The 25,479-nt window shown below is 40.9% G+C and overlaps 4 protein-coding genes and 1 long non-coding RNA gene across 5 annotated transcripts; 3 read left to right on the plus strand and 2 right to left on the minus strand.

The window, feature by feature from the left end:
* The first annotated feature begins 7,426 nt into the window (after positions 1 to 7,426).
* gla (galactosidase, alpha) lies at positions 7,427 to 11,214 on the plus strand. The gene is made up of 7 exons (XM_067247668.1): positions 7,427 to 7,670; positions 7,900 to 8,074; positions 9,316 to 9,490; positions 9,600 to 9,691; positions 9,820 to 9,981; positions 10,307 to 10,504; positions 10,591 to 11,214. The coding sequence occupies exons 1-7, from the start codon at positions 7,501 to 7,503 to the stop codon at positions 10,918 to 10,920; spliced, it is 1,302 nt and encodes a 433-aa protein (XP_067103769.1). The 5' UTR covers positions 7,427 to 7,500; the 3' UTR covers positions 10,921 to 11,214.
* Positions 11,215 to 11,572: 358 nt separating this feature from the next.
* Positions 11,573 to 13,160, minus strand: LOC136953999 (large ribosomal subunit protein eL42). Its single transcript, XM_067247517.1, has 5 exons — positions 13,077 to 13,160; positions 12,306 to 12,411; positions 12,157 to 12,224; positions 11,928 to 12,050; positions 11,573 to 11,653 (listed from the first exon to the last, which is right to left on the minus strand). Exons 1-5 carry the CDS (start codon positions 13,158 to 13,160, stop codon positions 11,633 to 11,635), a joined length of 402 nt encoding a protein of 133 aa, XP_067103618.1. The 3' UTR covers positions 11,573 to 11,632.
* A 5,650-nt stretch (positions 13,161 to 18,810) lies between these two features.
* Positions 18,811 to 23,959, plus strand: btk (Bruton agammaglobulinemia tyrosine kinase). Its single transcript, XM_067247313.1, has 17 exons — positions 18,811 to 19,050; positions 19,144 to 19,248; positions 19,532 to 19,613; positions 19,834 to 19,962; positions 20,101 to 20,159; positions 20,296 to 20,483; positions 20,656 to 20,718; positions 20,989 to 21,043; positions 21,138 to 21,217; positions 21,462 to 21,589; positions 21,688 to 21,762; positions 22,082 to 22,253; positions 22,419 to 22,638; positions 22,809 to 22,873; positions 22,971 to 23,089; positions 23,178 to 23,335; positions 23,436 to 23,959. The coding sequence occupies exons 1-17, from the start codon at positions 18,910 to 18,912 to the stop codon at positions 23,505 to 23,507; spliced, it is 1,911 nt and encodes a 636-aa protein (XP_067103414.1). The 5' UTR covers positions 18,811 to 18,909; the 3' UTR covers positions 23,508 to 23,959.
* Positions 21,811 to 22,636, minus strand: LOC136954430 (uncharacterized). The gene is made up of 2 exons (XR_010878107.1): positions 22,525 to 22,636; positions 21,811 to 22,457 (listed from the first exon to the last, which is right to left on the minus strand). It is a non-coding gene; the product is annotated as an uncharacterized lncRNA (long non-coding RNA).
* Positions 23,960 to 24,166: 207 nt separating the features above from the next.
* timm8a (translocase of inner mitochondrial membrane 8 homolog A (yeast)) lies at positions 24,167 to 25,438 on the plus strand. The gene is made up of 2 exons (XM_067247895.1): positions 24,167 to 24,365; positions 24,764 to 25,438. The coding sequence occupies exons 1-2, from the start codon at positions 24,255 to 24,257 to the stop codon at positions 24,923 to 24,925; spliced, it is 273 nt and encodes a 90-aa protein (XP_067103996.1). The 5' UTR covers positions 24,167 to 24,254; the 3' UTR covers positions 24,926 to 25,438.
* Positions 25,439 to 25,479: the final 41 nt, after the last annotated feature.

A 25,479-nucleotide genomic window follows, 5' to 3' on the forward strand; every position in this document is an offset into this window, starting at 1 on the left:
ATAGATATCAAGCACTGAACTGAAACTTCATTAACTTACTTATCAACTGTTTGGTGGTCCACATTCTTGGCCACTTATGGTAGAAGTCACAATGTAGCGAGGACATAATGAACATTTTGATTTTCTGTTTCAGATTCACGTCACACCTCCCCTTCCTTCCCAATCCATCTCATGGCTCCTAAACTAAAGACATTAACCACACTGAAATAACACTGAGAGCAAAAATGTAATCTTGTTTTTTATAAGAAACCTCTGGGGACCAGTTCACACTGACACGGTTCAGACTAGTCCTCCACCATCTCCCTCACCTTCTCCCTACCAGTTTATTCCTTCTCTCACTCGCTCCTCTTTCCTGCCTTCCCTCCCTCTCTCTTCCACTGTCTCACCCCTCCTTCTCTCTGTAGATTTCTATCTCCCTCCTGTTTTAATAACCAAGCGGATTTAAGGAGCCTGCAGGTACGGGCTAGACCCAAAGACTGACAACTTGCTGAGGGGTGGATAGCCAAGCTATATAGCAAGTGGAGCCGTCTGTCTCTCTCCTCTGAGTCCCTGTCCCTCATCAGCCCCCAGTCTCAGGTCTGTGCTCTACTCTCCCCATGCTGTGAGAGTAAACCGTCGATTTTTCTCTTTCTCCTGCTTCCCTCCTGTCCGTCCGACACGGCTCACACTGGTGTTAGGACCCAGAAGAGCAGGCGAGTGAGACAGCCTGCGCCCGTCTTCCCCAACTGCTCTGACACTGATTCAGTGCTGTAGGTATGCCAGGAAAGGAGGACAGAGGGGGAATCATTACTTCCCTGGGAGATGTGTGTTTGTGTGTGTGCGCGCATGTGTGTGTGGTTAAGGCAGCAAGACAGCAAAACGCCTTGTTGCCTCCCTGAAGGGGAGAGTGAGAGAGATGGTGTGTGTGAGAGAGAGAGAGAGAGAGAGAGAGAGAGAGACAGACAGAGAGACAGAGAGAGAGCGAGAGAAAGACAGAGAGAAATAACTTCCCAACTCTATTCTCCACGTACATCACTGGAAGCTTGTCAGTTTATCTGTCTCGGCTGTTATTCGTTCACCTGTTAAGTGTTCCTCTCTTTGGCTTGTCTTATTGACTTTTATTACCAACATCATGTCACTGCACTCTACCTCAGGCACAGCCACTAGAATTAAACAGCATTGTGGATAACCATAGGATCTGTCACCATGATTTGGTCTCATGCCAGACTTGGCAAGCACATTGGCAACTGATTTAATTCAGGGTCTTTAACATAATATAAAGAAAGAAATAAAGCACACACTTTCCACTTCTCTTGTGTCAATTCTCACTTCAAATCAAGTCTAATGAATGAATGTTGTCCCACTTGTTTTTCGTGAATGGGGGAGCTCAGCCCCTGTGCTCATGTGGAGTGACTGAGAGGGAGCTATCTCAGCAGGAGCAGGTGTCATCTCCATGCCTCTGGACATGGGCCACAGTGCAGGCCTGTGACAAATAAAAAGGTCATTTCCTCCATGCTAATTAACAGAGGGGGGAGAGAAAAAAGCCCTCTGCTAAATATCACGTTACATCCTGGTGAATGCCACATCCAGCATGATAATGAACGTTTGTGATGTTTCTTAAGGTTAGCCTTTCCGCTGGCACCTTCTTCGCTTATTCTCACTGACAGTTGACAGGCAAGGGCCGGGGAAGGGTTGAGCTTATTTTCTAATTGCTTCTTGTAATCAATACAGGAGAGGGCAGTAATTAACAAAAGTCACCCAGAAACCATTTATTTGCTTGTTTAAAAAACCAGAGGGTGTTGAACACACAACTTACACGCAGACACAAAACAGGAAAGCTTCAGTCTGTACACAGTCTGATCTCACCCAACTACAGAGGTTCTTAGAAAATCTAGTTTTAGCCCACACTGTTTTTCAGCTCAAGGTTTTAAACTTCCAGAAGGGTGATACGTCTTACAGCATCGTCCCGAAATCGATCTAAAGACGACCGTCTCTTGCAGTGGCCCAAATTTCAGTTCTCTATCTACACCGTCTGCAGTCAGATACTAAAATAAAACTTATCTAGGGAAAGGATGAATTGGTGGGGAAGAAAACTTCAGGATTTATTTTTGAGTTAATTCTTTTCTTTTTTTTACAGGTGTTACAGTTTCTTTTTATGTCTCTGCAACTGACAAAAAGGACTTATTAATACCAGTTCATTTTAAAATGGCCTCATGCACAGACTCTCAGTTAGGGAAAATTATGAAACAGATGGCAGTTACTTACAGAATCAGAATCAGAAAGGGATTTATTCGCCATGAAAGTTTGCATAGACAAGGAATTTGCTTTGGCAGGAAGGTGCATACAATAAACATATACCTAAAATTTAAATATGTGGACTAACTATACTAAGGGTACATAAACTAGCAGTACTAAGTGGGATTAGAATAGAATTAAATATACAATAAAATATAAGTTGCCGTAAATTACAATATAAAAATACAAAAATACAAATATTACAAAAAATACAAATGTACAAGATACCATGTTGTAATGCAGTGCAAAAAGCAGAGTGTTTTAAGCAAGAAGTCATTTGAGTTACTGATACACATTTTAAGCTGATACACATTTTAAGCAGAGTGTTTTAAGCAAGAAGTCATTTGAGTTACTGATACACATTTTAACTTCACCTTTTTTAGCTTCCCGCAACTGTGGCTATACTAAAATAATGACAATTGCCTGGACTAGAACAAAGCTAGATACACAGCAACCCGTGTTGCCTTGGAAACACAGGCCTGCTGAGATGCTGGGAGGTAATCATTCTGGTGGAGGAACAGGAGGAGAGAAGGGTGGGGGGGCGGGGAGGGAGGGAACCAAACCCATGAGGGCAAGGAGCGGAAAAACAAGGAATGGTAGGAGGAGAAGAGGTGGGGAGAGAGAGACATGAAGACGAAGAACATGCGTAGAGAAGTGGTGAATTGAGTTCATGCACCATTTCTTCACTCTCCACCCCCACCACACCCCATCCACTCCCCACACCCGACATCATCAACAACACAGTGTCTCTATCTTTGGGGCGCTCTTGTCATAAAAATGGCATCATCTCTCTTTATTACCTCTGTGTTGAAGGGAAGGCTTGCATCGCATGGCTGGCCCTTGGTGTGAGGGCTTCGGGTGCAGGGGGTGGATCAGCTGCACCATATGTGGAGGTGCCTAGAGAGAAGGACTCCGGAGGTGCTCCCATGCCCAATTATTTACTGCCCAGTTCCTACAGCACAGCATCCCCCAACTGTCATCCCCCACTGCACTCTCACTACATACAGCAATGTGTCATTTTAACTACTAGGCATAAAGAAACTGCTGTACAAACGTAAAATTTGTCTGGGGCCCACCATTGCTCATAATGTAAATAAATAAGTAAGTGGCAGATACAGAAACTGTACCCGCAAAAGTCATTTGTCAAGCATTCAACCTTGCAATGAGTGCTGAAGTAAGTTTTTTTCTTCCAGCTAAACAAAACTGACAGAGGTACCCTCACTGAACTCCAAACCGTTGATGGAAATAGTATGTTGTGTTCTGGACTCTCTGCTGTGCCAAATGGGTCAGGTATTTCATTGTTCCCATTGTGTTAGTCAAGCTCAATCAAATTTGACCTAGGTAGGCTCTCCACTCATAAAGCAGCCTAACACCAGCACATTCTCCACTTAAGACTTGCATGTTTTTATGGCAATAGAGAACAACGGTAATTACTAAAGAGAATTGTTTGTGATTGAATCTGACATGGCCTGAAGCAGAAGTCTTTTGATAGGCCTACCAGCTGTGGCTCTTCTAATAATGAGAAAACTGAGAACAAATGTATTCTTTCTCTGTGCTCATCTTGGCTTTGCTTTCATGACTACCTTGAACTTTGAAGTATGTCTAAATTGTTATCATTTTACTTGAAAAGAATGACCGGTAGTAAATATAAAATGTGACAGTAATGTCACAAGGTGGTGTTTCTAAGAAATCATGAGCATATTTGAGCACAAATTTCGACGACTTTTCACTTGCTCTTTTCCTTTACTGAAAATGTATTCATTGAACAAAAACATTACGATAATGTTGTGCCCCTCCAAAAACCAGTGTTTTTTCAGTAGATTTTTTAATGTGCAGTTTTATAGCCCTGTGCCAGCAAAAAAAAAATCTTACAGAGACCCCTCCTGTAAACTGTCAAAACGGGTGGTAGATTAAGGCTTGGCAACTGGGACTATGCTGTTATACATGATCTCTTCCCTCCATTAGCATCACCTAAAAACCTGCACATTCATGTTCAAATGTCTTCTTGCACATGAGAAATTGATTTTTTTAAGAGGGTAAAAACTCATTCTAATCCAATTTGCCTTTGCCACATATTTCCCATATCACCATGCCTGCCAGTCGAGTGTGACATAGGAAATTAACACTCTGTTTTAGCATGATGGAAATAACAAAGCAGGCACAATGCATCTGATACATTGCAGAACGTAGAATGAAAATCTAATATTTCCTGTCGGGCTTTGAGGACAGAGATCATGCCTCTATGGAAACTTCCAGTACAACTGAGGTAATTCGATCCAAATTTAATGTCAATACTATTTATAGATGTGTATCATATGTGGCTGATGACACTTAAAGTGGGTAAGATAAATTCTATGGACCTGTGTGGTACATTTCTTCTCCCATCTCTGAGAAAGGGAAGCTATGACACTAACCATACAGTGTGAGACCATGTCCAACACTCCCCTCAGTTCAGACAGACAATCAGACATCACCTGCTCTTATTTAGGCCTAGCTCATAAGCAAACAAACACATGAACAGTTTGCTCAGGTCCTGCTCAGGGCCTCACAAGAAATTCAGCACAAGAAATAGTTTGTCACTGTAAAAACATCCCAGTAATGACATAGTGGCTTGGCTGTTTTTGAATTAAAATGTGTTTTATGTCCCTGTAAAATTGACATTGAGATCCCACTCTAAAACTCTTCTGAAGCCAGATGCTAGGTAGTTACCAACTTGTATTATGTATAAGTTAATATGAATTAGGGTATATCATATTTATTGGCACTGACAGCTCATGGTTGAGCAATAGAATAGTAAACACCTGGCAGACAGACTGACTGTACTGCATATCTAAGGCTTTCGTCTCTTTTCCTCTTACAGACTGAGCAAAAGAAGGCTAAATCTATCTGACTAAACATATTGCCTCTATTAGATTCATTGATTTTACACTGTGCTTTGTATCAGCTACAGTACAGCAGGTAGCAATATGCAGTTCTATTTAATTACTACAGGGGGCAGGAGCTTGTCAAGGTTTTTCAGAGGCTTTCAGTGGCAAGATCAGTCATGGAAACCCGACAGTGGCATGGTAATCATAGCCAGAGCCAAGGTCAGCCATTGTGTACTCGCTGACTTTTTAAAGGCTACAAGCTGAATCATGTATCGATTACACTATTAAAATGGATTTTCTCAAAATATACTGGAGGCCCCTTTGCCGAGTCCTTGTAGCTCTCTCTGTCTGTGTAGATGCTCTGAGATCATTACTAATAATATTTTAGATGTAATCACCAGGAAACTATTATTGAAAACCATTTTCCCTGCAGCGCTGAAGCAAATTTATAATTAGAGGGTAATCATTTTCCCTGGCAGAAATCTCAGGATTGTTTGACTCTCAGTTAAAGCATTGTTTCAGTGTAACAGAAGAGCAGACAGAAAAAAGTGGTAGTCCATTATCAGGTGGAGAGTATCAACACCCACTATAATGGAGTCCTAGTCCATGGACTAGAAGTACACATCACAGACAAACACCCAGACAAGGTAAGACCCCAGCTTGTGTGGCTGCATACTACAGCTAGATCCAAAAGAATAAAACATGCATATTTACTAAATTATGTATGATACATTTTTATATTATTATATTAAACTTATATGAAGGACATTCCTATAAAACAATGGGAGCCTAAACTACTGCAGGGTGTTTAATAAATCACACAACACAAAATTAAAGACAATTCTATCAACTGAAGACATGCACTCCTTAATTGTGTGTCCAATGCATGTAAATGGGATTCATCACTCAAAAGAATTATATTCTGGTTGATAGTACAACAGGGACGACATTAGGCTCTCAAAGGAAATGTTTGTTTACAGGCTTTGGGCGCAATTTCCGCCACTGAACACCTCTCCTGAGATCCCCATAGAGTGACTATAAAGCCCATGACTGGCTGAGTACCCCAGATCATAGTATCATGAAAGACTTATGACACAATGAAGATAACTTTACCAAGCTCTCTCTTTTACGCGTAGAACCAATAAGCAACGTTAAAAACTCAAACACAAACTGTATGATGGTACTACAACTGAATTTAACCAGGTTACACTAACAAGCAAACCTAACTGCACGGCGGCAGCGCTACTTGAAAAACATAAACGGTTTTCTTTCAAAAGTGCAGCATAGTAGCCTATAGCCTACATTCACAGCACAGCGGCAGTGTTATCAATTAACAAATGTCTTACCTGAAGTTACAGGGAACCAAAATTGCCTTGAGTTCCAGTGTTCTACTGAAACGCAGGAAGGGGGTGCTGCCGGGTCGGTTACTCAACAAAGGTTTACTGGATGTATTATAAAAAAGATACATTCCGCGCAGCACTAGCACAGTATTTAAAATAAATGTTGACCTATGTTGAATGTTTTGCTATCGTACGTTAGGTAAAGTTTGGGGCCTACTGTTGCGACCCACACGTAGGCACCACAGGCTGCAATCCAGGCTGCAATCAATCACCAACCCTAAGGTCTCCACTTGTTATCCCAATAACCAATAACTTGAATTGCAGCTGATCCAGATCCCTTTAAAAGTGTAGCTACAGTAGGCCTACTGTAGAAACTAGATTTATAAATGCGTCGATGGCCCATCCATTAGGGACAGTCAGTCAAATTGAAATTTGACAGTTAGAGCATTTATGACTTTGCTCATGGCTTCGTAGTTTGCATCCTTTGGTGAAGCCTCTGATGATGCTTAAGGTTCAAACACAAATTTGTGTTAAGGGCAGGATGTGTGTATTAATATAGCCTACTTGCAGACACAGGCAGTAGGAATTATTATTTTAAAATCTTCAGTACAAATTTGTACCAACCGCAAAATCTTAAAAGAAGTGGTGTCGAATGTCTTACACAAAAAGAATAGCTTGGTGCAAGAATGTAACTCTGGGAGTATACCATCACGGAAGAAAGGGAACTTTCATTTTGTGCATTTTACAGTAAGGGTTATGATCACCTGCATATCGCGAGTAACCATTTAAAGCACCTGACACAGTCGAGATTCGACCACGTTTTATTGTGACATTTGCAGACATGCGATTGGCTAGTTGCTGGCGCATTCAAATTTTAGTGGTCGATCAACAATCAGTCTTTTAAAAGGCGGGTTCCATTTTAAATACGGAAGTAGACGTGTTTTCAATTCATTTTTCACTTTGTTAATCAACGATAGCTGTCAGATATTTTGTTTTTGCTGTGAGATTATCTTTCGAAAATGGGTTCTGTTGGATTTTCTCTGTTGACAATAACCATATTTATCATGAGTCAACAACTAGTTAATTCGCTAGACAATGGGCTCGCACTGACACCGACAATGGGCTGGCTTCATTGGGAAAGATTCATGTGTAATGTTGACTGTGACACGGACCCTAACAATTGCATCAGGTAAGAATCTGACAGCAGCATCTCAAAACAATTCCCCCCTGTGTAAAATCCAAGATATAAACGCATCATGTTGGCCACAGGTTCTTGTGGTTGCCCAGCCTGAACACTAATTACTGACCTACAATAAATAAAAATGATAACTCCTACTACTGTTTTAGGCCCATGACCAGAAAATGACAATACCATTTTGAGGAACTATTTTAACTGCTTGTGCCTCTTGCGCTGGCAGTGAGCGGCTGTACATGCAGATGGCAGATGTGATGGTGAAGGAAGGTTGGAGAGAGGCTGGGTATGAGTATGTCTGCATAGATGACTGCTGGCCTTCTAAGCAACGTGACGCCAATGGACGCCTGCAAGCAGACCCCAAGAGGTTCCCAGGGGGCATCTCAAAGCTAGCTGACTATGTGAGTATACAGAATAGCAGCATCAAACTCCTTATTCACATATAGAGCTGCCCTACACCTGCATGATGCCATGACCATGTTGTCATGATGACGTTTTTTAAGACTTTTCCATCTAACACAAAAACGTGAACACCAGGGGTGTCGTTAGACCCTTTTTACTGGGGCACGTGCCCCAGTATAAATCTGCTGTGCCCCAGTAAAATCAAAAGTTTGAGTTTTAACAATTTACTTTATTAGTCAGTGCATGAATTTAGATTGATAATCCTGGAAAAAAATGTATCCAGTATCCCAATCAACGCTTGTAAAAGTGTTTAACCGAAAACCCAAACCTATAAGCATGCAGAATTCCATGTCAGCCCGCTCTTCTGAGTTTGCCAAATAGCCACTGCAGCACGGACACAGAAGTCATGGGGTGTATTCCAGAAAGCAGGTTATGCAACATAACCGGGTAAGTTAACCTACCAGGTGATTCACAATGTTGCAGCAACCTACTGGCAATGTTGCTACAACGCTGGTTGTCAGCTGGGGCGTTAACTTACCCGGATATGTCACATAACCTGCTTTCTGGAATACCTCCCAGGCGTCAGACTTGGCACACAAGTCAGAATTGAGTTAGGCTAAGAAACTTTCCAAAACTAAAGATAGTTTCTAAATGATAGGCCTACCGATCATCTTATTTTGACTAAAACATAAAAACAATATTACATGAAGCTCAAAAAAACAGTAGGCCTATTTGCGCTCAAATGAATGCGAAAAACATATGTGTTCGCATTAACTATTGATGTCCCTGCCAAAGTTGATATCAAACTTGCCTCCCTGAACTGTTGTATAGTGGGTTAAGCAAGGGGAGTTTCTATAGCCTAGTAGTGCATTGTGCGCAGCAAGCTTGAAAGAAAAAAAGGGATATGAATTAGGGGCCTGTTCCCCAGTAGTTTTGTCTAACAACGCTTCTGGTGTACACTTATTCATATTAAACAGGTAATATTATCACCTGTCAAGACTGAGTAAAGTAGTAATATTCTGTCCAAACAAGTGTCACACATCAAGAGGAAACAGTTGAATAAATAGTCACTTTAGTCTCATGCAGCATGAAAACATTATGATACAATATCTCCACCTACTGGTGGTAGTGTGCTACTGCAATTAAAACCAACTTCCTTCCATCAAATTCCACAGAGCAGGAAACGTAAAGTATGAGACTTTCAATTTGAACTTTCATTTACGTATGTTTATGTTCAAAGGTCCATTCTAAAGGTCTGAAGTTGGGCATCTATGCAGATGTGGGCACCAGCACGTGTGCAGGCTACCCTGGGAGTCTTGGCCACTATGATACAGATGCTCAGACCTTTGCAGACTGGGGTGTGGATCTTCTCAAATTTGACGGCTGCTACATGGACTGGACTTTACTGGGAGAGGGTGAGACTCACTGAAAGTCTGCGGGGTTGATTCATTATATTAATATTTGAAAGTTAATTTCTGAAACTACGGTCTAACCCACAGTCAAATCAAATGTTTTTTTCTTCAGGCTACAGGAACATGTCAAAAGCTTTGAACAAAACTGGGAACAGCATCCTGTATTCCTGTGAGTGGCCACTGTATGAGTGGTCGTATAAACAGGTAACAAATACAAAAAATCCAGGCCTTTCCACCATCTTGGCCTCTATAGTGAACACACAACACCATACATTACACATGAATTATTAATGGCTGCAAGATCAACATTTGGATATATTTTGTGATTGCAGCCTAACTACACAGCCATTCGGGAGGCGTGTAACCACTGGCGCAACTCTGCAGACATCTACGACTCGTGGTCCAGTGTGAAGTCCATCTTGGACTGGTCAGCTGATCATCAGGACATCATCGTGCCCTCGGCCGGCCCTGGGGGCTGGAATGACCCTGACATGGTACTGTGACCACATCTCAGTACTGTTCTGCTCTGGTGACCCACCGGAGTCTGGTAAATGACACGTGACCTGATGAGGAGCAATGACATGCTCGACAACTCATGACATCATGGGGTTATCAGGTCCCACATCACATGACTACTGTTTCACAAGCAAACTAAAGCAATGCTTTGATATAAGGTTTGATGTGAAAATCTGGTATAGACAATCAAGTTTCAGAGTCATTATGTCATTTGTAACAAGTGTGAGTACAGTTGAACTGGAATTATTGGTACTGCTTCTCTAGAACGTCCTTGTGGTAGTAAGAATATCATTTTGCCTCCAGCTTGTGATCGGTAACTTCGGGCTGAGTCATGCTCAACAGGAGTCACAGATGGCGATGTGGGCCATCATGGCTGCTCCTCTGCTGATGTCCAATGACCTGAGAGACATCTGCCCCAGGTCCAAGGAGCTGCTACAGAACCACCACATCATTGCCATTAGCCAGGACCCACTTGGCAGGCAAGGTTACCGCTCCATCAAGGTAGGCCTGACTGCACCAAACTTCAGGTTACAGTAATTTTTGCGAATAGACGCAGCATAACTGTTTCCACTGTACTGTTTTCAAAGTCGAACAGTCTGGAGGTGTGGGAGAGGCCCTTGTCCAGAGGAAGACTGGCTCTGGCTGTATGGAACAGGCAGGAGATTGGCGGTCCACAGGGTTTTAACCCAGTCTTACTGCCAAGCTGGAAGATCTGTCACCCCAAGTGTAACGTCACACAGGTTCTGCCCAGCTACAAGGAGCTGGGGGTACTGACCCCTGACAGCAGGGTAGTAGTGAAGGTGAACCCCTCTGGAACTGCCTTGTTGACCATCTCTCCAGTTGAAAGCCACATCAAGAAAAATCAGAACATGCAGTGGCTGAACACACCTCATAAACTGAAGAACGCAGCTCTGTAGTATTTGTACACTACATTCAATCACTGCACTTTAAATCAAGGGAATGCGAAGCCCAACAGTAAATTGCCTTTTACTTTCTATGATGTAAATGTAATACATAACTTGTGCTTTGGTTTTTTTCCATCGGTTTCATCTTTGTACTTAACGAAGGGGCTTCAGATGCTTGGATCACCCTTTGGGGTCCTCTTGGGTCATCCATGAAAGCCAATGTTTTTTCATAAAATAAGTAGCCTACTAGTACCCTGTCTACATATGAAAACACTTGTAATCATGTCATACTGTTGGAGGCCGGTCGGACCAGCCTGATTGAGACTCAGAGCACCTTTTCTCAGGAACAAATTACCTGTCAATTGAGGCTGACTCCATTTCAACTTTCAAATTTGGGTGAAAAACTTGTCACTTGTACAGCTGCTTAAGTATGTGTACTTTTAAAGCTTCACTACAAATAATGCAATCCTGAAGTTTGTATATGTAGCATACAACTTATAAAACAAATAAAGCATCCATGTCTGCCTAGATATATCTTAAATTGACAAACAAAGTAAACTTGTTACTGTTGCTAGTTTAGTATAGGGAATCCCTTGCTGAATAGCTCCTCCCAGGGTTTCTTCCATTTTTGTTTATTGTGAAATGTTAATGAAGGACAACAATGAACATTTCCACAAATTTATTGAAAACTGTGACAACTCCATTCAGAAGATTAAGCCAGTGTTTAAAACTGGATGACCTGGCCCTGGAAAACAAATTTAAAAGCATTTTAGAATACAGAATTCATAAAGCAGGTGAACCATTTCTAAACATCTCACTACTGTACATGAGCCTTGTTAATGAGATGGCTAAACCAAACATCGACATGCAAGAGGTGGAAGTTCATTTTACAATCAAGTGACATTAGCCTTCATTCCAATTTGTCACTAGGCGTAAAACATGCAACTGTCTTGGAAACACTTGTGTAAGCAGCAAATACAACTTAGGGTGAAGATCGGTTGATAGCCTGAAAGCCTTACCTTTCTCTTCTTGTCACCTCCCAACTCAAAGTGTTTGCATCTTTTGATGGCCAGCATTCTCTTGGATCTGCAGTTAGGCTCCACACACTCCAGCCTCAGCACAATCTTCTTTGTGGTCTTGGCCTAGGACAAAAAGATGTGCCTTTAAAAACAAGGTTCACTGGTACAGCTTGTGAAATAGGAAAGACAAGAGCTAAATGGATAAAATGTAAAAGCGAGGCAGGCTCACCTTTTTGCGGAAAATAGGCTTGGTCTGTCCACCATAACCAGACTGCTTTCTGTCGTATCTCCTCTTACCTATAATAAATACATGAATCAATGCCTCTGATGGAAAATGTAGTTCTTAAAATGTGGGAGTTGGGACCCTTTCAGACTTACCCTGTGCATAGAGGGAGTCCTTTCCCTTCTTGTACTGGGTAACTTTGTGAGGCTGGTGCTTCTTGCACTTCTTGCAGTAGGTTCTGCGGGTCTTTGGTACGTTGACCTGTCAAAATAGTGGCGTTAGCTATGCTCGACCAGGGTACAATTGAATAGGGTTAGATCTGACAGCATCTTCAGATTCAGCCATCAAGCAACGAAATCACTAACAAGCATGGCCACCTTGGATAACTTGCTATTGCTACTACTACACCAACACGATCCCAATTTGACTATACTGTTCGCTAAACCAGCCAATGTACGCGTCTGTCAATTCATGTGCACCAATGTATTGGTTCATGATCAAAAGGTTGAACTAGTAGGCTGACAAGGAAATGGTTAACTAGCTAGCTAATCTAGCCAATCTTTCAACTGACGCAGCACAAGCAAAGAATTTCAGGCTAAATTTGACGGCAAGTTCGTGATATGGGGAAGGGGGGGTATAGTCAATAGGCACTTCATGATATGAAGCAATATCTGAAGCTTAAGGAAATGTTTTAAGCAAAAGTCTAGTACGCGTTGGGAAGGCCGTTTGGTGGATGCTGCTCTTGTCGCTAGAAGTTTGGTTGTAAAATTTACGAAGACATCAAAACACAAAACCACAAATAATTGCATGTAAAGATCCCGCTATATAACGTTTACACATATGCTATAACATGAATGAGTATATCATGTGCAATTGAGACGATTACAATTGATTTTTAAAATAGTAGTCGTGGACCAATTCCTTACCATGGCTGCGACCCGATGCAGACGAAAGAGGAAGGAAGAATTCGGAAGCAATCCTTGATAAGGACCTCTCCGGAGGGAAAACATAGGTCCATGTTTTTGAAGACTGCCATCGTGTGGTGGTTGGTGTGTGGAGGACACGTCAAATGAGAAAATCCAGGAACAAAAAAGATTTGAACATGTTTGTAATGTAGGTCTATGGTTAGAACCTTAAAAAAAAGTGAAATAATGATTACGTAGTGCAACCAGTCATGGCAAGAGTTATTTTACAATAACATTGATACTGGCAATTCAGATGATAATAATAATACATTAAAAAACGTTTTTTAATGTATTATTAAAAAACGTGTACACACGTTTTTTAATGTATTATTAATGTATTATTAAAAAACGTGTACACACGTTTTTTAATGTATTATTATTATCATCTGAATTTATAATAACGTGATGTATCTGTATTAAGGGCTGCACTTTTCAGCCTACTTTAGCAAACAACATTCTACCACAAAAAATTACTGATATGAAAATGAGCAGGAAGCAAAAGGGGAACTGAGTGAAGTCAGTTTCTCACAAAGGGTGGGGTTTGGTCTCGGAGCTACACAAAGGCAGGCAGTAGATGACCTGGAGTAGAAGCAGTCTAGTCACAGGTACCTTACTCTGTTTCCTCACAACACTCCTCAGACTGATGCCTGGAGCTTCCTGAGTCACAGTCCAGGTAGGTGATGATGCCGCTGAAGCCGTAGGATTGCACACACTGGGAATCGTGTTGGTGTCAGAGGGACAAGCCTTCTTTCTGTTTTGGAAGGCAGAATAACTTCAGCAGACTTCACGTTTCTGCTAAGTAGCTGCTGTACGAAAAACTAAAACATGATTGTTTTAGTTAACATTGGTTGTGCATGCAAAATATTTTTAAAATACTTACAATATACACCAATGTGTCTGCAATGACTAGGTTACTGTGACATTCTATAACTGTATTGTAAGTAATTACATGTATTAGATGTGCAAATATAAATGCTAACATTACTCTGCCAGTTTACTGTGTGTATGCGTGTAGTATACATATATATGTATACATAGATATACATATTAGTTGTATATAGTTTCTTCTTGATATGGACAACACATGGATATGTGTGTGATTTAAGTAAGTTTTACTCCCCTTAACACTGCCAACACACAAACACAAGACTCTCTCGCACACGCACACGCACGCACACACACACACACACACACAAACAGTTATCTGTCAGGAAACGTCCAGAAAGAACATTCATGAGAGAATCTTCTTATCACCAAACAAACACTATCATTGGTTAGTGTGTAATAGAAAAGAAGAGAAATATGACGCTGCATTCCTCTAAACTAGCTTCACTAACCACACCAAAATTACTGTGCACAAGACTGTATGCAACTACGCCTGATTATCGATGACGGCTAGATTAAATAGTTTGATTGTACAGTACACTGTTATGGTAAAGCCGTATGGAGGATTCCTCTCAAATCCTTTATGACAGACTATAGTTTGAAGCGGGGTGGACCAAGTCTGCTTATGGCAACCCTGCCGTACGTTTCTACCTTAACCCCTGTTGTAACAAATGTGAATCATCTTGTCTCCAGGAACAGGGTCAGACTGTCGGTACAGTATAATGGATGTTTTAAAGTGATATTCACTCCTGTATACTACAATCCCCAACCACTAATCCCATCTGTCAGGAGTATTTTGCGACACACTGGAATCAGATAGGTTCCATGCTTATCTACATCTGTACCACTGAGCCTTTCGAAATTAGTCTCTTCTCCCATCCATTGTCATTCAACCCTGATGCAACTTCCCTATACATAGAAATGTGACAGTCCAAGTGACTCACAACCCCTTTGAAAAACCCCTAGCATCTATTACTGCCATGCAACACAAGCAGTTGAAACAAAACCTCAGACAAATAAAACGAGGTGGTACAGAAGCCGCTCCGTGGGAAAGGGACAATAATCTCACAAATGATCTGCTTTTGACAATTTTTTGGGGACTCCTATGACTTTACAGAGGTAAGGTTACTGTGACACTTTGTCGATGTGAACTAATAGACTGCAATGTTCATGTCCCTCACAGACTATGTGCAAAATGAAACTTGCTTCAGGAATAGAAATAACTACAAAGTTCACACTTTGGTTAGTGACATATGTAGAAAGTCTCCGTTGGCTTTAAAGGCATAGTTGAAACCAGGAAATAACCAGAGGATGTTTAAATATTCTAAATGAACTGTACTATGACCACAGTGGTCAGATGTCAGTAACATTTGAAACTTATAATGTTCCTGTATATGGATGAGCTTGAACCTTGATATGTAGTTTAGACTAAAGCTACTAAGACTAAAGTATTTCATAAAATTTGCAATGATAGTTGTTATTTAATTTTCGTATTCAGTTGTAGATGTACGTAATCATGGAATTTGATTGTTGTTCTTCCAATATGAATAATCTTTACATAATATCAAGTAAGCGACTCTTTAGATGAGTTTCAATCATTTGTCAATCTTGTAAGGCTGGGTATCACACTGCCTCCGTCCTCTCAAATGCTAAAATATGGAGTTGCTGGACGGTGTCTCAACTTGATGGGTCTCACATCTCATTATGTAACTTACTGTTGCATTGCTAGTTATATGTTGACAAGTAAGGGTCAAGATGCTGTCTGATTGGTTGTTCGACGGATGATAGTTGGGTACAAAGGGAATTGTGGAGCATTGTTCTCTAGATTCTTGATCTCCGGAGGTCCTCCTCAACTGTGGCTTCTCCCACTCATTCTCCTTGCTCACCTCTTACTCACTCTCTCTCTGTCTCTCTGTCTCTCTGTGTCTCTCTCTCTCTCTCTCTGTCTCTCTCTCTGATTTACAATAATCAAGGTAGAGTTGGTAAGAGTTAAAACCTTCCTTTTGTAACATGTAACATGTGCTTGCAATGTTATTACCGGTAAATATCTATTTCTTTTAACTTTACTTTGACCATTTTTGCTCTGATTTAACCCATTGACTCAAATAACTGTAATTTCAGCACATTTGGTTAATGTTAATACATTGTTCAGTTTACCCCTATTCTTTTAAACCTAGGGGAATAGTTTTGTTGTTTGGCCAATATTAAACCCCCCTATAGTTGAATACATTTTTCTCCTCTGTCTTCTGTAAATCAAAATATGGTATTTAGCTACCTTACTGCACTCTGGTTATCACTGGTTAAGGTGATACTGTACCAGTATCTTCCTAAGTAATTATCAAATGTTATTATCTCTAAACCAATATCCAGCCCACCTCCACTTCCGTCTTAGACTAGCATCAATAGGGGATTTTTTTAATGTCTTATCCAGGGAGGTGACAGGTTCATGGTCTCAGTGGCATACTTACAATGCATTTTTTATGTATTCTCCACTTTGAAATACGCATTGGTTCTGCAGTTGGGAGTTTATACATGTCCATAGATCTTCCACTAAGAGAATCAGACCAGAGAGCAAGATTGGTAATTTAGTAATGACAAGGACATCTAAAATGACAAGAATTAGCTGCCTACATTCACAATAAAGATAGTAATGCACTTCCCTGTCACTTATGGTCAATAGCATGGAACACAGAGAAGTAGGAAGAAGTTTCTGGAGGAAAACTATGCGCTGAAGAGGGAAACACTTGCAACAAAGGGTGTCATTGACACGAACAGCAGGGCTATGCAAACTAAGCATTACTCAAACACTGATACCTGATCAGGAGCTTTTTCTCTCTCCTACTGTCTCTTTCTCTCTCTCTCTCTCTCTCTCTCTCTCTCTCTCTCTCTCTCTCTCTCTCTCTCTCTCTCTCTCTCTCTCTCTCTCTCTCTCTCTCTCCCTCTCTCTGTCTCTCTCTCTTTCTCCTAATCTCTCCCCCTCTCTCACCCACCCCCTCTATCTCACTCCTACTCTCTCCCCCTCTCTCACCCCCCCCCTCTCTCTCTCTCTCTCTCTCCTAATCTCTCACCCTCTCTCACCCCCCTCTCTCTCTCTCCCCCTCTCTCTCTCTCTCTCCTAATCTCTCCCCCTCTCTCCCCCCCCCTCTCTCTCACCCCCCCCTCTCTCTCCCTCTCTCTCTCCGGAAATAATTAAAGCTACAATAGCACAGTTGGACGAAGCTACTTCATCTCTAATACGTTAGAAACAGCTAAGCATTGTAAAAGACATAAACAGCCACAGCTCTACAACTTGTTACAGTTTTTCTCAATTGCTAAGACACATTTCTTGAATGTGTACTGTGTTTTCTCCAAACTCTAAACACACATCTTCATACTTACACTGTTTTGGCCAAACCCTTGGCTTTTGACCCAAAATCAAACACAGTAGTCAAAACCATATTATCTGTCGTATAAACCTAACTTTGCATTCAAAATACACACAAAGCCCTCAAATAAATTCTACCTTCTGAATACCTTTTAGACACTGCTGGGAGGAATTAAAAAGCTTTTCAAGAACCATAGACTACAACGTGTCCCTGAATTTTAGATATGTTCCACCTCATGAGTTTGACACAATGTCATAAAACTCACAATTACTGCAATTGTCCTTCTTACAGGCTGTTTATTTTCTATTTACATTATACAGCAATTGCATTTTGAGCTATTGTTACTGTAGTGGTCACAGTATACAATAATAGTAGTACTGTTAGTCAACAACACAAATGTATTACTGTAAATTGTAATTTGGGGAACAAAGGCTAAGAAAACAAGGAAATAAACAAATAATTGTTGCCTGGGTAACAGAGCTTGAGTACAGTACTGTTCATTGTGGGTCAGCATCCTATCTCTGACCAGGGTCAGGCCAGAGATTTTCCTCAACTTCACAGGCAATGTTTCTCTAGCCAAACAGCAGGGAAAATGCCCCTGAATGCCTGAGCCATCCCTGACAAGACTCAAGAGCAATGTCCCCACAAGCTTCTTCCATGGCTTGGAGAAGGTTATTCTATCCCACTTAGTACTGCTAGTTCATGTACCCTTAGTATAGATAGTCCACATATAAAAATGTTAGGTCCCTATATGTTTATTGTATGCACCTTCCTGCCAAAGCAAATTCCTTGTCTGTGCATACTTTCAGGGTGAATAAATCCCATTCTGATTCTGATTCATAGGGATTTCTGTCATAGTGTGGCACGGATCTCATTTGAGATTGTTGTTCTTCTTCCTCTTCCTCTGCCTCTTCCTCTCCCTTGTCCACCTCCTCTCATTTAGACATTTCTTCCTTTTCTTCTGATATTAGCATTCATGATTTCAAAGTACAGATCAGCTTAACTTTGTATTCATTCCAAACCCCTGATTGCTTGTTGAGTATATTTGCTTGTTACTGCTTACACATGGATAATTGGTTGTTAAGGTTGTTTGAATTGCGCTGTTTTGGGTTTACTTATCAAATGGCAGTGTTTTCTGAATGACATAATGGTGATAATTGTGTCTTAAACTAAGAGGTGTGTTTAGACTTTTGCAAAGAAGTGTGAATGAACCTGAGAAATGTGTCAAAAAGGGTCAATTGTGTGTAAAGATTGGGATACATGGTCTTTCTGCTGGGATTTGGCAAAATGGTTTTGTGGGGATGGCTTACACATACAATTTTTGTGTGTTAGCAATCGAGAAAAATTGTAATCCACATTGGGTGGAGGTGACAAATTGAGGTTATGCGGAACTGTATGAGTATCTTGTAGCCTGTACAGAGATATGATACTATCTATGATACTGTACAGTAGTATTTATGGTATTTAATGTTATGCCCTTCAATTAAATATTCATGCTATTCAATTTGATCATTTCTCCAGCTACGAATACGTCTGGTTGAATCATGTCAGACATTCTCCTGGAGGAGATCTTCATAAAACGTTCTCAGCAGAAGAAGAAGACCTCCCCTCTGAACTTCAAGGAGAGGTTGTTTGTTCTCACGCAGGACAAGATATCCTACTATGATTATGATGTTGACAAAATGGTAAGGCATAATTAACTGGTGATTGAATTAAGTATCAGTTCATTCTCTAATCATACATTTGGATTGACTAGGTCTTTTTTTGTAATCTCCCAGAAAAAGAAAGGTCTGAAGGGTTCAGTGGATCTTGAAAAGATCAAGTGTGTGGAAGTGGTCCAGCCCGAGCCCAACTCCCCTAAAGAGCGTCTCTATCCATTTCAGGTTAGCATGTGACTGAACAGTTCCTACTGAAAAGTCAAATGACCAAACAGCTACTGTAGCATGCATGGTTAACATGCTGGAAGTCAATATCAAAAGTAAAACTAACTCTGAGATTTCAAATTCAGTGCAGGTGTTGTGACTGCACAGTGACAACGCAGCCAATAATAAAGTGACACAGTATGAATGTAGTATTAATGAAAATATCGGAGAAAAGCACTGACGGCTTTTCAATTCAGATTCATATTCAACAATGAAAGGCCTCTTTCTTTTCATTTTACTACAGATAATATATGATGAAGGACCCCTGTATATTTTTGCCAAAAATGAAGAGATTCAAAAAAAGTGGATTCACAAACTCAAACATGGTAAATATGATGAGTCACAAACTAAAGCTATTCAAACAAAAGAATGACCCTAAAGTACAATACATAATATTCACAAAGATGTTGTATAAGATATACCATACACAGTGGAGGCAATCTCCCTACTCTTCCATGTAAAATCTTCATAGGCAAATGCATGTGTTGATCCAATGTAAATGTCTTCCCACGTTGCGTGTGTGTCGGTTTTATGTTTTAAATGAAGTGGTGCGCATCAACAAGGACTTGATACAGAAGTTCCACCCCTGTTTCTGGGTAGACGGCATGTGGCAGTGCTGCCAACAGGAGGTCAAACAGGCCATGGGCTGCAGGGTGCTGGAGACCAAGAACAGAGGTAGGTGATGGGAGAGCTATCCATATCCTACCCATAGACATGCAATGGTTGTTTTGTGTTTGACTGGCATCACTTTATCTGAGCAAAATCCTTTAGAATCATCTAACTTGATATTGACCCTTCCTCTCTCCCGGATAGGATTCGCTAAGGGGTCTCGAAGAGAATCCCGGAAACCTCTTCCCCCGACCCCTGAAGAAGTACCTATCCTTCTGTTGTCCTGCACTCACATACTCAAACTAACAGAGTAACCACACAACAACAACAAAAAACACTTTTGTATTCCAATTGGCTCCCTCATTCCACTGTCTCTCGCACTATTCTCCTGTTGCCCAGGAGAGAGCTACCAGAGCTCTACCTCCTCAGCCTCCTGAGGAGTCTGGCCCCTCTGTGGGCATGACGGTCATCGCCGAGTATGAGTACACACCTATGAACCCCCAGGACCTGGAGCTCAGGAGCGATGAGGAGTACACCATCTTAGAGATCGCTGATCAGCACTGGTGGAAGGCCAGAGATAAATATGGGTGAGAGAGTAACAATATGTGTCTTACAATGCAACAACACTGTCCTAAGAATAGATGCACAAGATCATGCGTGTATGAGTCTTCTAAGACAAACATATTTCACATTTAGTTAACTGTATTTGCACATGGATTTATCTGACCGTGAAAACTGTTTTTGTCTTTCCTTTTGCAGAAAGGAGGGATATATTCCAAGTAATTTTGTGGTGAAAGCCAGAAATGGACTGGAAGGGTTTGAGTGAGTGTGGTCATGTTAAACTTCAAAACATTTACATTTATTATAATGGGTTTGTCTGAAGTCAGTCAGCTTTACATCGTTAAGATTCTGGCCTCCATGTGAGGTACCAAATTACCCTGCCACCCTCCCAAAAGATAAAGTAACATCCCTGAGGCAGCTGATACTGCCAAATGAGGAAGTAACAGTCATGTGATATCCTGTAAAACCCATTGCTGTGAGGTCAGTTATTCTTCCAGTTCTGATAATGCACATTTGACCTTTTTCTCTCAGCTGGTATTGTAAAAACATGAATCGCAGCCAAGCAGAGAAGCTACTGAAGACTGAGGTGAATAAATTAGAGCAATATACATATCTGATTTTCATCCTCTACTTGGCTAAAACAAACTTTCACCATCCTGTCATGCTGTGGTTTTTCACAGAACAAAGATGGAGGCTTTTTAGTGCGAGATTCAAGCAAGGCTGGAAAATACACAGTATCTCTATTAACCAAGGCTGGAGGGTAAGTTTGTTTGAGAGGCATGGCCGAGCCATGAGTGAAAAGCAAAAGAAGAACTTAATACTGCAAGCGGAAACCGTGGTCTGCAAAGGAAGAGAGATGTAAATGTTGTCCATGCAAAACCAGGGATCACTAGTACCCATCAGTATCAGTTAGATATTGCAATTTAGCTTTCGTGCTCAGATCTCAGATTTCAAAATAATCTGTCAGCTCTACTAATCTGCTCCAACCATTCTTTATTTCATAGGGATGCTGTAGCTAGCTGCAGACACTATAATATCTGTACTACCCCACAAGCACAGTACTACCTAGCAGAGAAGCACAATTTCAGCAGCATTCAAGAACTTATCAACTATCACCAGCACAATGCAGCAGGTACCACTGGCCATCCATCCAAAGTCCTTTCATACCATAACTGTACATGTATGTCACCTTGACAGATGCACAATGTCTTTACACCCTTCCCAAAACAGGCATGGTGAGCAGGCTCAAGTACATTGTTTCCAATCAGAAACAGAACGCCCCGTCAACAGCAGGCTTGGGCTATGGTACGTATGAGTCTTCGTTCTCACAGTAGGTTAACAGAACACCAAAAATCAGAATCAGAATCCGGTTTATTGCCAAGTAAGTTTGCACGTATGAGGAATTTGCTTTGGTGGGCTGGTGCACAACAATAAACATAGTAAGTTAAAATATAAAGAGAGATCAAAAAAGTACTGTAAGTAAAAGAGTGGACAGAATACAATAGAATGTAAAATGTGTACAATATGACTGTTGATAAAGAATACTATAAAATGTGTGCAATTTGACTGTTAAGGGAAGTCCGTGTTCAACAGGAAACATGTCATTGTCTGTTGTATCCTCCAGGTGTTTGGGAGATTGATCCCCGCCACCTGACTTTTATCAAAGAGCTGGGGAACGGCCAGTTTGGAGTGGTGAAGTATGGGAAATGGCAGGGTCAGCATGACGTGGCCATCAAGATGATTAAAGAGGGCTCCATGTCAGAGGATGACTTCATCGAAGAGGCCAAAGTCATGATGTAAGTGTGTGACAATTACAAAATAATTTATGAATTCAGTGTCCATTATAGACAACAGACTTTCTAGACATGACCGTTATCTCTAAACAAGTCACGTAGTCTCACAATGTCATTCAGGATGAAATCACATTTGAAGTTGTCCCTTCTTGTTTTTGCTGGTACCAGGAAGCTCCGTCATGAGAACTTGGTTCAGCTGTATGGCGTCTGCACAAAACAAAGGCCCATTTACATAGTGACTGAGTTCCTCTCTAATGGCTGCCTGCTGTCATACCTGCGTGAAGGCCTGAAGCAGCACCCCACATCCATCCAGCTCCTGGAGATGTGTAAGGACGTGACTGAGGGCATGGCTTATCTAGAGAACCAGCAGTACCTCCACAGAGACTTGGTAAGAGAAAGGCAGATATTACACACTGTTATGATACAACACAATACAATGATAAATATAACAAGGTTTTCACACTATTACACTCTAAAAGTGTGTGATGGCAGCATAGAATGCTGCATGTGATCCAAAATAACATCTGTACTTATATGGAACACTGTTTTTATCGATAGGCTGCCAGAAACTGTTTGGTAGATACAAATGGCACAGTTAAAGTGACAGACTTTGGACTATCAAGGTAATGCATGATATTGCTCTGAATAAAATCACACAACAGTAAGACACAATCAACATTCCTGCACTCAATCTAATGGGATGGATGCCTGACGTTTCAGGTATGTCTTAGATGATGAGTACACAAGCTCTGCCGGATCAAAATTCCCAGTCCGCTGGTCTCCTCCTGAAGTGCTGCTTTACTGTAAATTCAGCAGCAAGTCAGACATCTGGGCATTTGGTTAGAATATATTAAATCCACATACTTTGTGATCCTGATCTTATTTTCACCAGGTTTTCTTGGACTCACTCAGTGTTTTCTGGTTTAGGAGTTTTAATGTGGGAGGTCTACACTTTGGGCAGGATGCCTTATGAACGGCTAAACAACACAGAGATTGTGGAGCAGGTGTCTAGAGGCCTGCGTCTCTATCGCCCCCAGTTGGCCAATGACAGGGTGTACACTATCATGACAAGCTGTTGGATTGAGGTATTTGTATTTGTTGATAACATAAAAATTATCATGTCATCTTATACTGTCTTTTCTACTTCATCACCCCATCTATATCTCCTCTTGATTTATATTGTAGAAGGCTGAAGAGAGGCCCAACTTCGAGGAGCTTGTGGTGACTATTCAGGACTTGCTCTACGATCTCCAATAAATCACACGCAAACAGTTCACACCAATTGAGGAACACACTTCCTTATAGAAGTCCCTCTTCCGCTCTTGGCATCCAACTTCAAAGTCCCTGTGTGATCCCTACTTATGGAGAAGTCGAAAGAACTGCACGTTCAAAAGCAGGTTCAAATAACCACACTTTCTCTGAGGAAGCTATCTGGTTGAACATGGGAGAAATCTCAAGAACTTCAGTAATGTGAACACCTCTGTAGATATTGTGATTTGCAGGATTAAGCATGAAACTGTTAAATGCTGATAAGAGCATATTGAATACTGTCTGTTATGAGTAATGTAAATGAATTTAGTCACATCTGTTATTATTATTATTATTATAATTACAATCAACATTGTTATTATTATTATAAATATTAGTAGTAGTAATTTCATTCCATGTAGACCCAACCGAATTAAATAAAATGTGCCTTTTGTGTTACTTTCCAAATTAGTATGCTTGACGTCTATCATCTGATATTTAGATTTTTAAGAAACTCTGCATTTTAAATGTCTCTTACGAGAAAGACTACATTTCAGTAAATGACGATAGAAAAGTTTTTTTAAATACAAAAGATACCTACCTATGTGTTTTTCACTCACACCTACGTTCTTGCATTCTGTTTGGTATAACAACTTCCGGTTTCCCATCATGCTTTGAGTCCATCCATACACGTGAAGGTCAGGAACTGTAATATCTGTAGTTTAAGATCACGTATTTCTAGATTTGAAATAAATCATGGACAGCCAAGGAGCAACGGCTGACCCTCAGCTACAGCAATTTATCGAAGTTGAGTCTCAAAAACAAAGGTTTCAGCAGTTGGTGCATCAGATGACGGAAGTCTGTTGGGTAAGAAAAGATTCAGTACTTATTCTGAGCTTTCTAGCTCGATGCTAGGTAGTAGCTACATCTTCTCACCTGAGCATTTAGACATATGGAACATAGGCAGCCAAATCAGCATTTAAAGCATGACAGTTATCGTGAATTTAGCAAGCATGGAAGATGCTGTTGTATGTTATAGGAATGCTATTTTGAGGCCTGCAGAGCCATCTAGCTAGTAGCTAGATAATCGGTTAGCACGTCTGTAGCCACAGCCAGGTTATTTCAAGACTCGTCGTATGTCACTACAGTAAGTTTTAACCAACTGTTATAACAAACAAAACTTATGAATAGCTTGCCTGTAGCTAATGTCCAGGTCATATGTATCCTGAAATGATTTGTCCATCTCTTCTGTCTCACCTTTTCAGGAGAAATGCATGGAGAAGCCTGGCCCAAAGCTAGACTCCAGGACAGAAGTCTGCTTTGTGAACTGTGTAGAACGTTTCATTGACACTAGCCAGTTCATCCTCAACAGACTGGAACAAACTCAGAGGGGTCGGGGATCATTCTCGGAGTCCATGTCCGAATAGCAAAGATTCTTCCACAAAATGGACACAGGACACAGATGGCCACTGGCTTTCACGCATAGCCATGCCACATTTCTATATGGTGCAATGAGAACCAAAAGGAAACATGGAAGTGTTACTATTGATAAGTGCCTCAGATTAGGTTGTTGTATATTGTCACCAAGATTAGTATGGACTAATTTTCTCTTGCATAATAGGATATGTGTGGTAACAATGTGAAGTTAGATTGAAAGTTCATGTCTGTGAAGTCCAAAAAAAGGGTCCATGCCCCCTTAAAGTTGATATTATGAACAAGGCATCTGCTATAGTAGAGTTCCTGGTTCACATGGCTGGTGAAAAACCTGAGACCTGATGCCAGACCATGACATCTGAGAGACACACTGCACTCCTATTTAAGACATTGGGAGCTATACAGGTTAAGCACCTCAGTAAGAAATGATGGAAAATAATTGCATGGTTTAATGCTAAATCAAATGTTTTACTGAACATACGCAATAAAAAGTATTATGTATGGTTTCTGTAGTTTTCCGTCTTTTAGAATGCACAGGTTCTAAGAT

Source organism: Osmerus mordax, chromosome 12 (assembly GCF_038355195.1).
Source record: "Osmerus mordax isolate fOsmMor3 chromosome 12, fOsmMor3.pri, whole genome shotgun sequence".
Classification (NCBI taxonomy): Eukaryota; Metazoa; Chordata; class Actinopteri; order Osmeriformes; family Osmeridae; genus Osmerus; species Osmerus mordax.

Coding starts and splice junctions, on each gene's coding strand:
- gla (XM_067247668.1), top strand. CDS start 7,501: ATGGGTTCTGTTGGATTTTCTCTGTTGACAATAACCATATTTATCATG. Junction 7,671..7,899: donor GACCCTAACAATTGCATCAG/GTAAGAATCTGA, acceptor TTGCGCTGGCAG/TGAGCGGCTGTACATGCAGA. Junction 9,982..10,306: donor GCTGGAATGACCCTGACATG/GTACTGTGACCA, acceptor TTTTGCCTCCAG/CTTGTGATCGGTAACTTCGG.
- LOC136953999 (XM_067247517.1), bottom strand. CDS start 13,160: ATGTTTTCCCTCCGGAGAGGTCCTTATCAAGGATTGCTTCCGAATTCT. Junction 12,412..13,076: donor TGCATCGGGTCGCAGCCATG/GTAAGGAATTGG, acceptor CTATTTTGACAG/GTCAACGTACCAAAGACCCG. Junction 12,225..12,305: donor GGACTCCCTCTATGCACAGG/GTAAGTCTGAAA, acceptor TATTTATTATAG/GTAAGAGGAGATACGACAGA.
- btk (XM_067247313.1), top strand. CDS start 18,910: ATGTCAGACATTCTCCTGGAGGAGATCTTCATAAAACGTTCTCAGCAG. Junction 19,249..19,531: donor AGCGTCTCTATCCATTTCAG/GTTAGCATGTGA, acceptor ATTTTACTACAG/ATAATATATGATGAAGGACC. Junction 22,254..22,418: donor GAAGAGGCCAAAGTCATGAT/GTAAGTGTGTGA, acceptor TGCTGGTACCAG/GAAGCTCCGTCATGAGAACT.
- timm8a (XM_067247895.1), top strand. CDS start 24,255: ATGGACAGCCAAGGAGCAACGGCTGACCCTCAGCTACAGCAATTTATC. Junction 24,366..24,763: donor AGATGACGGAAGTCTGTTGG/GTAAGAAAAGAT, acceptor TCACCTTTTCAG/GAGAAATGCATGGAGAAGCC.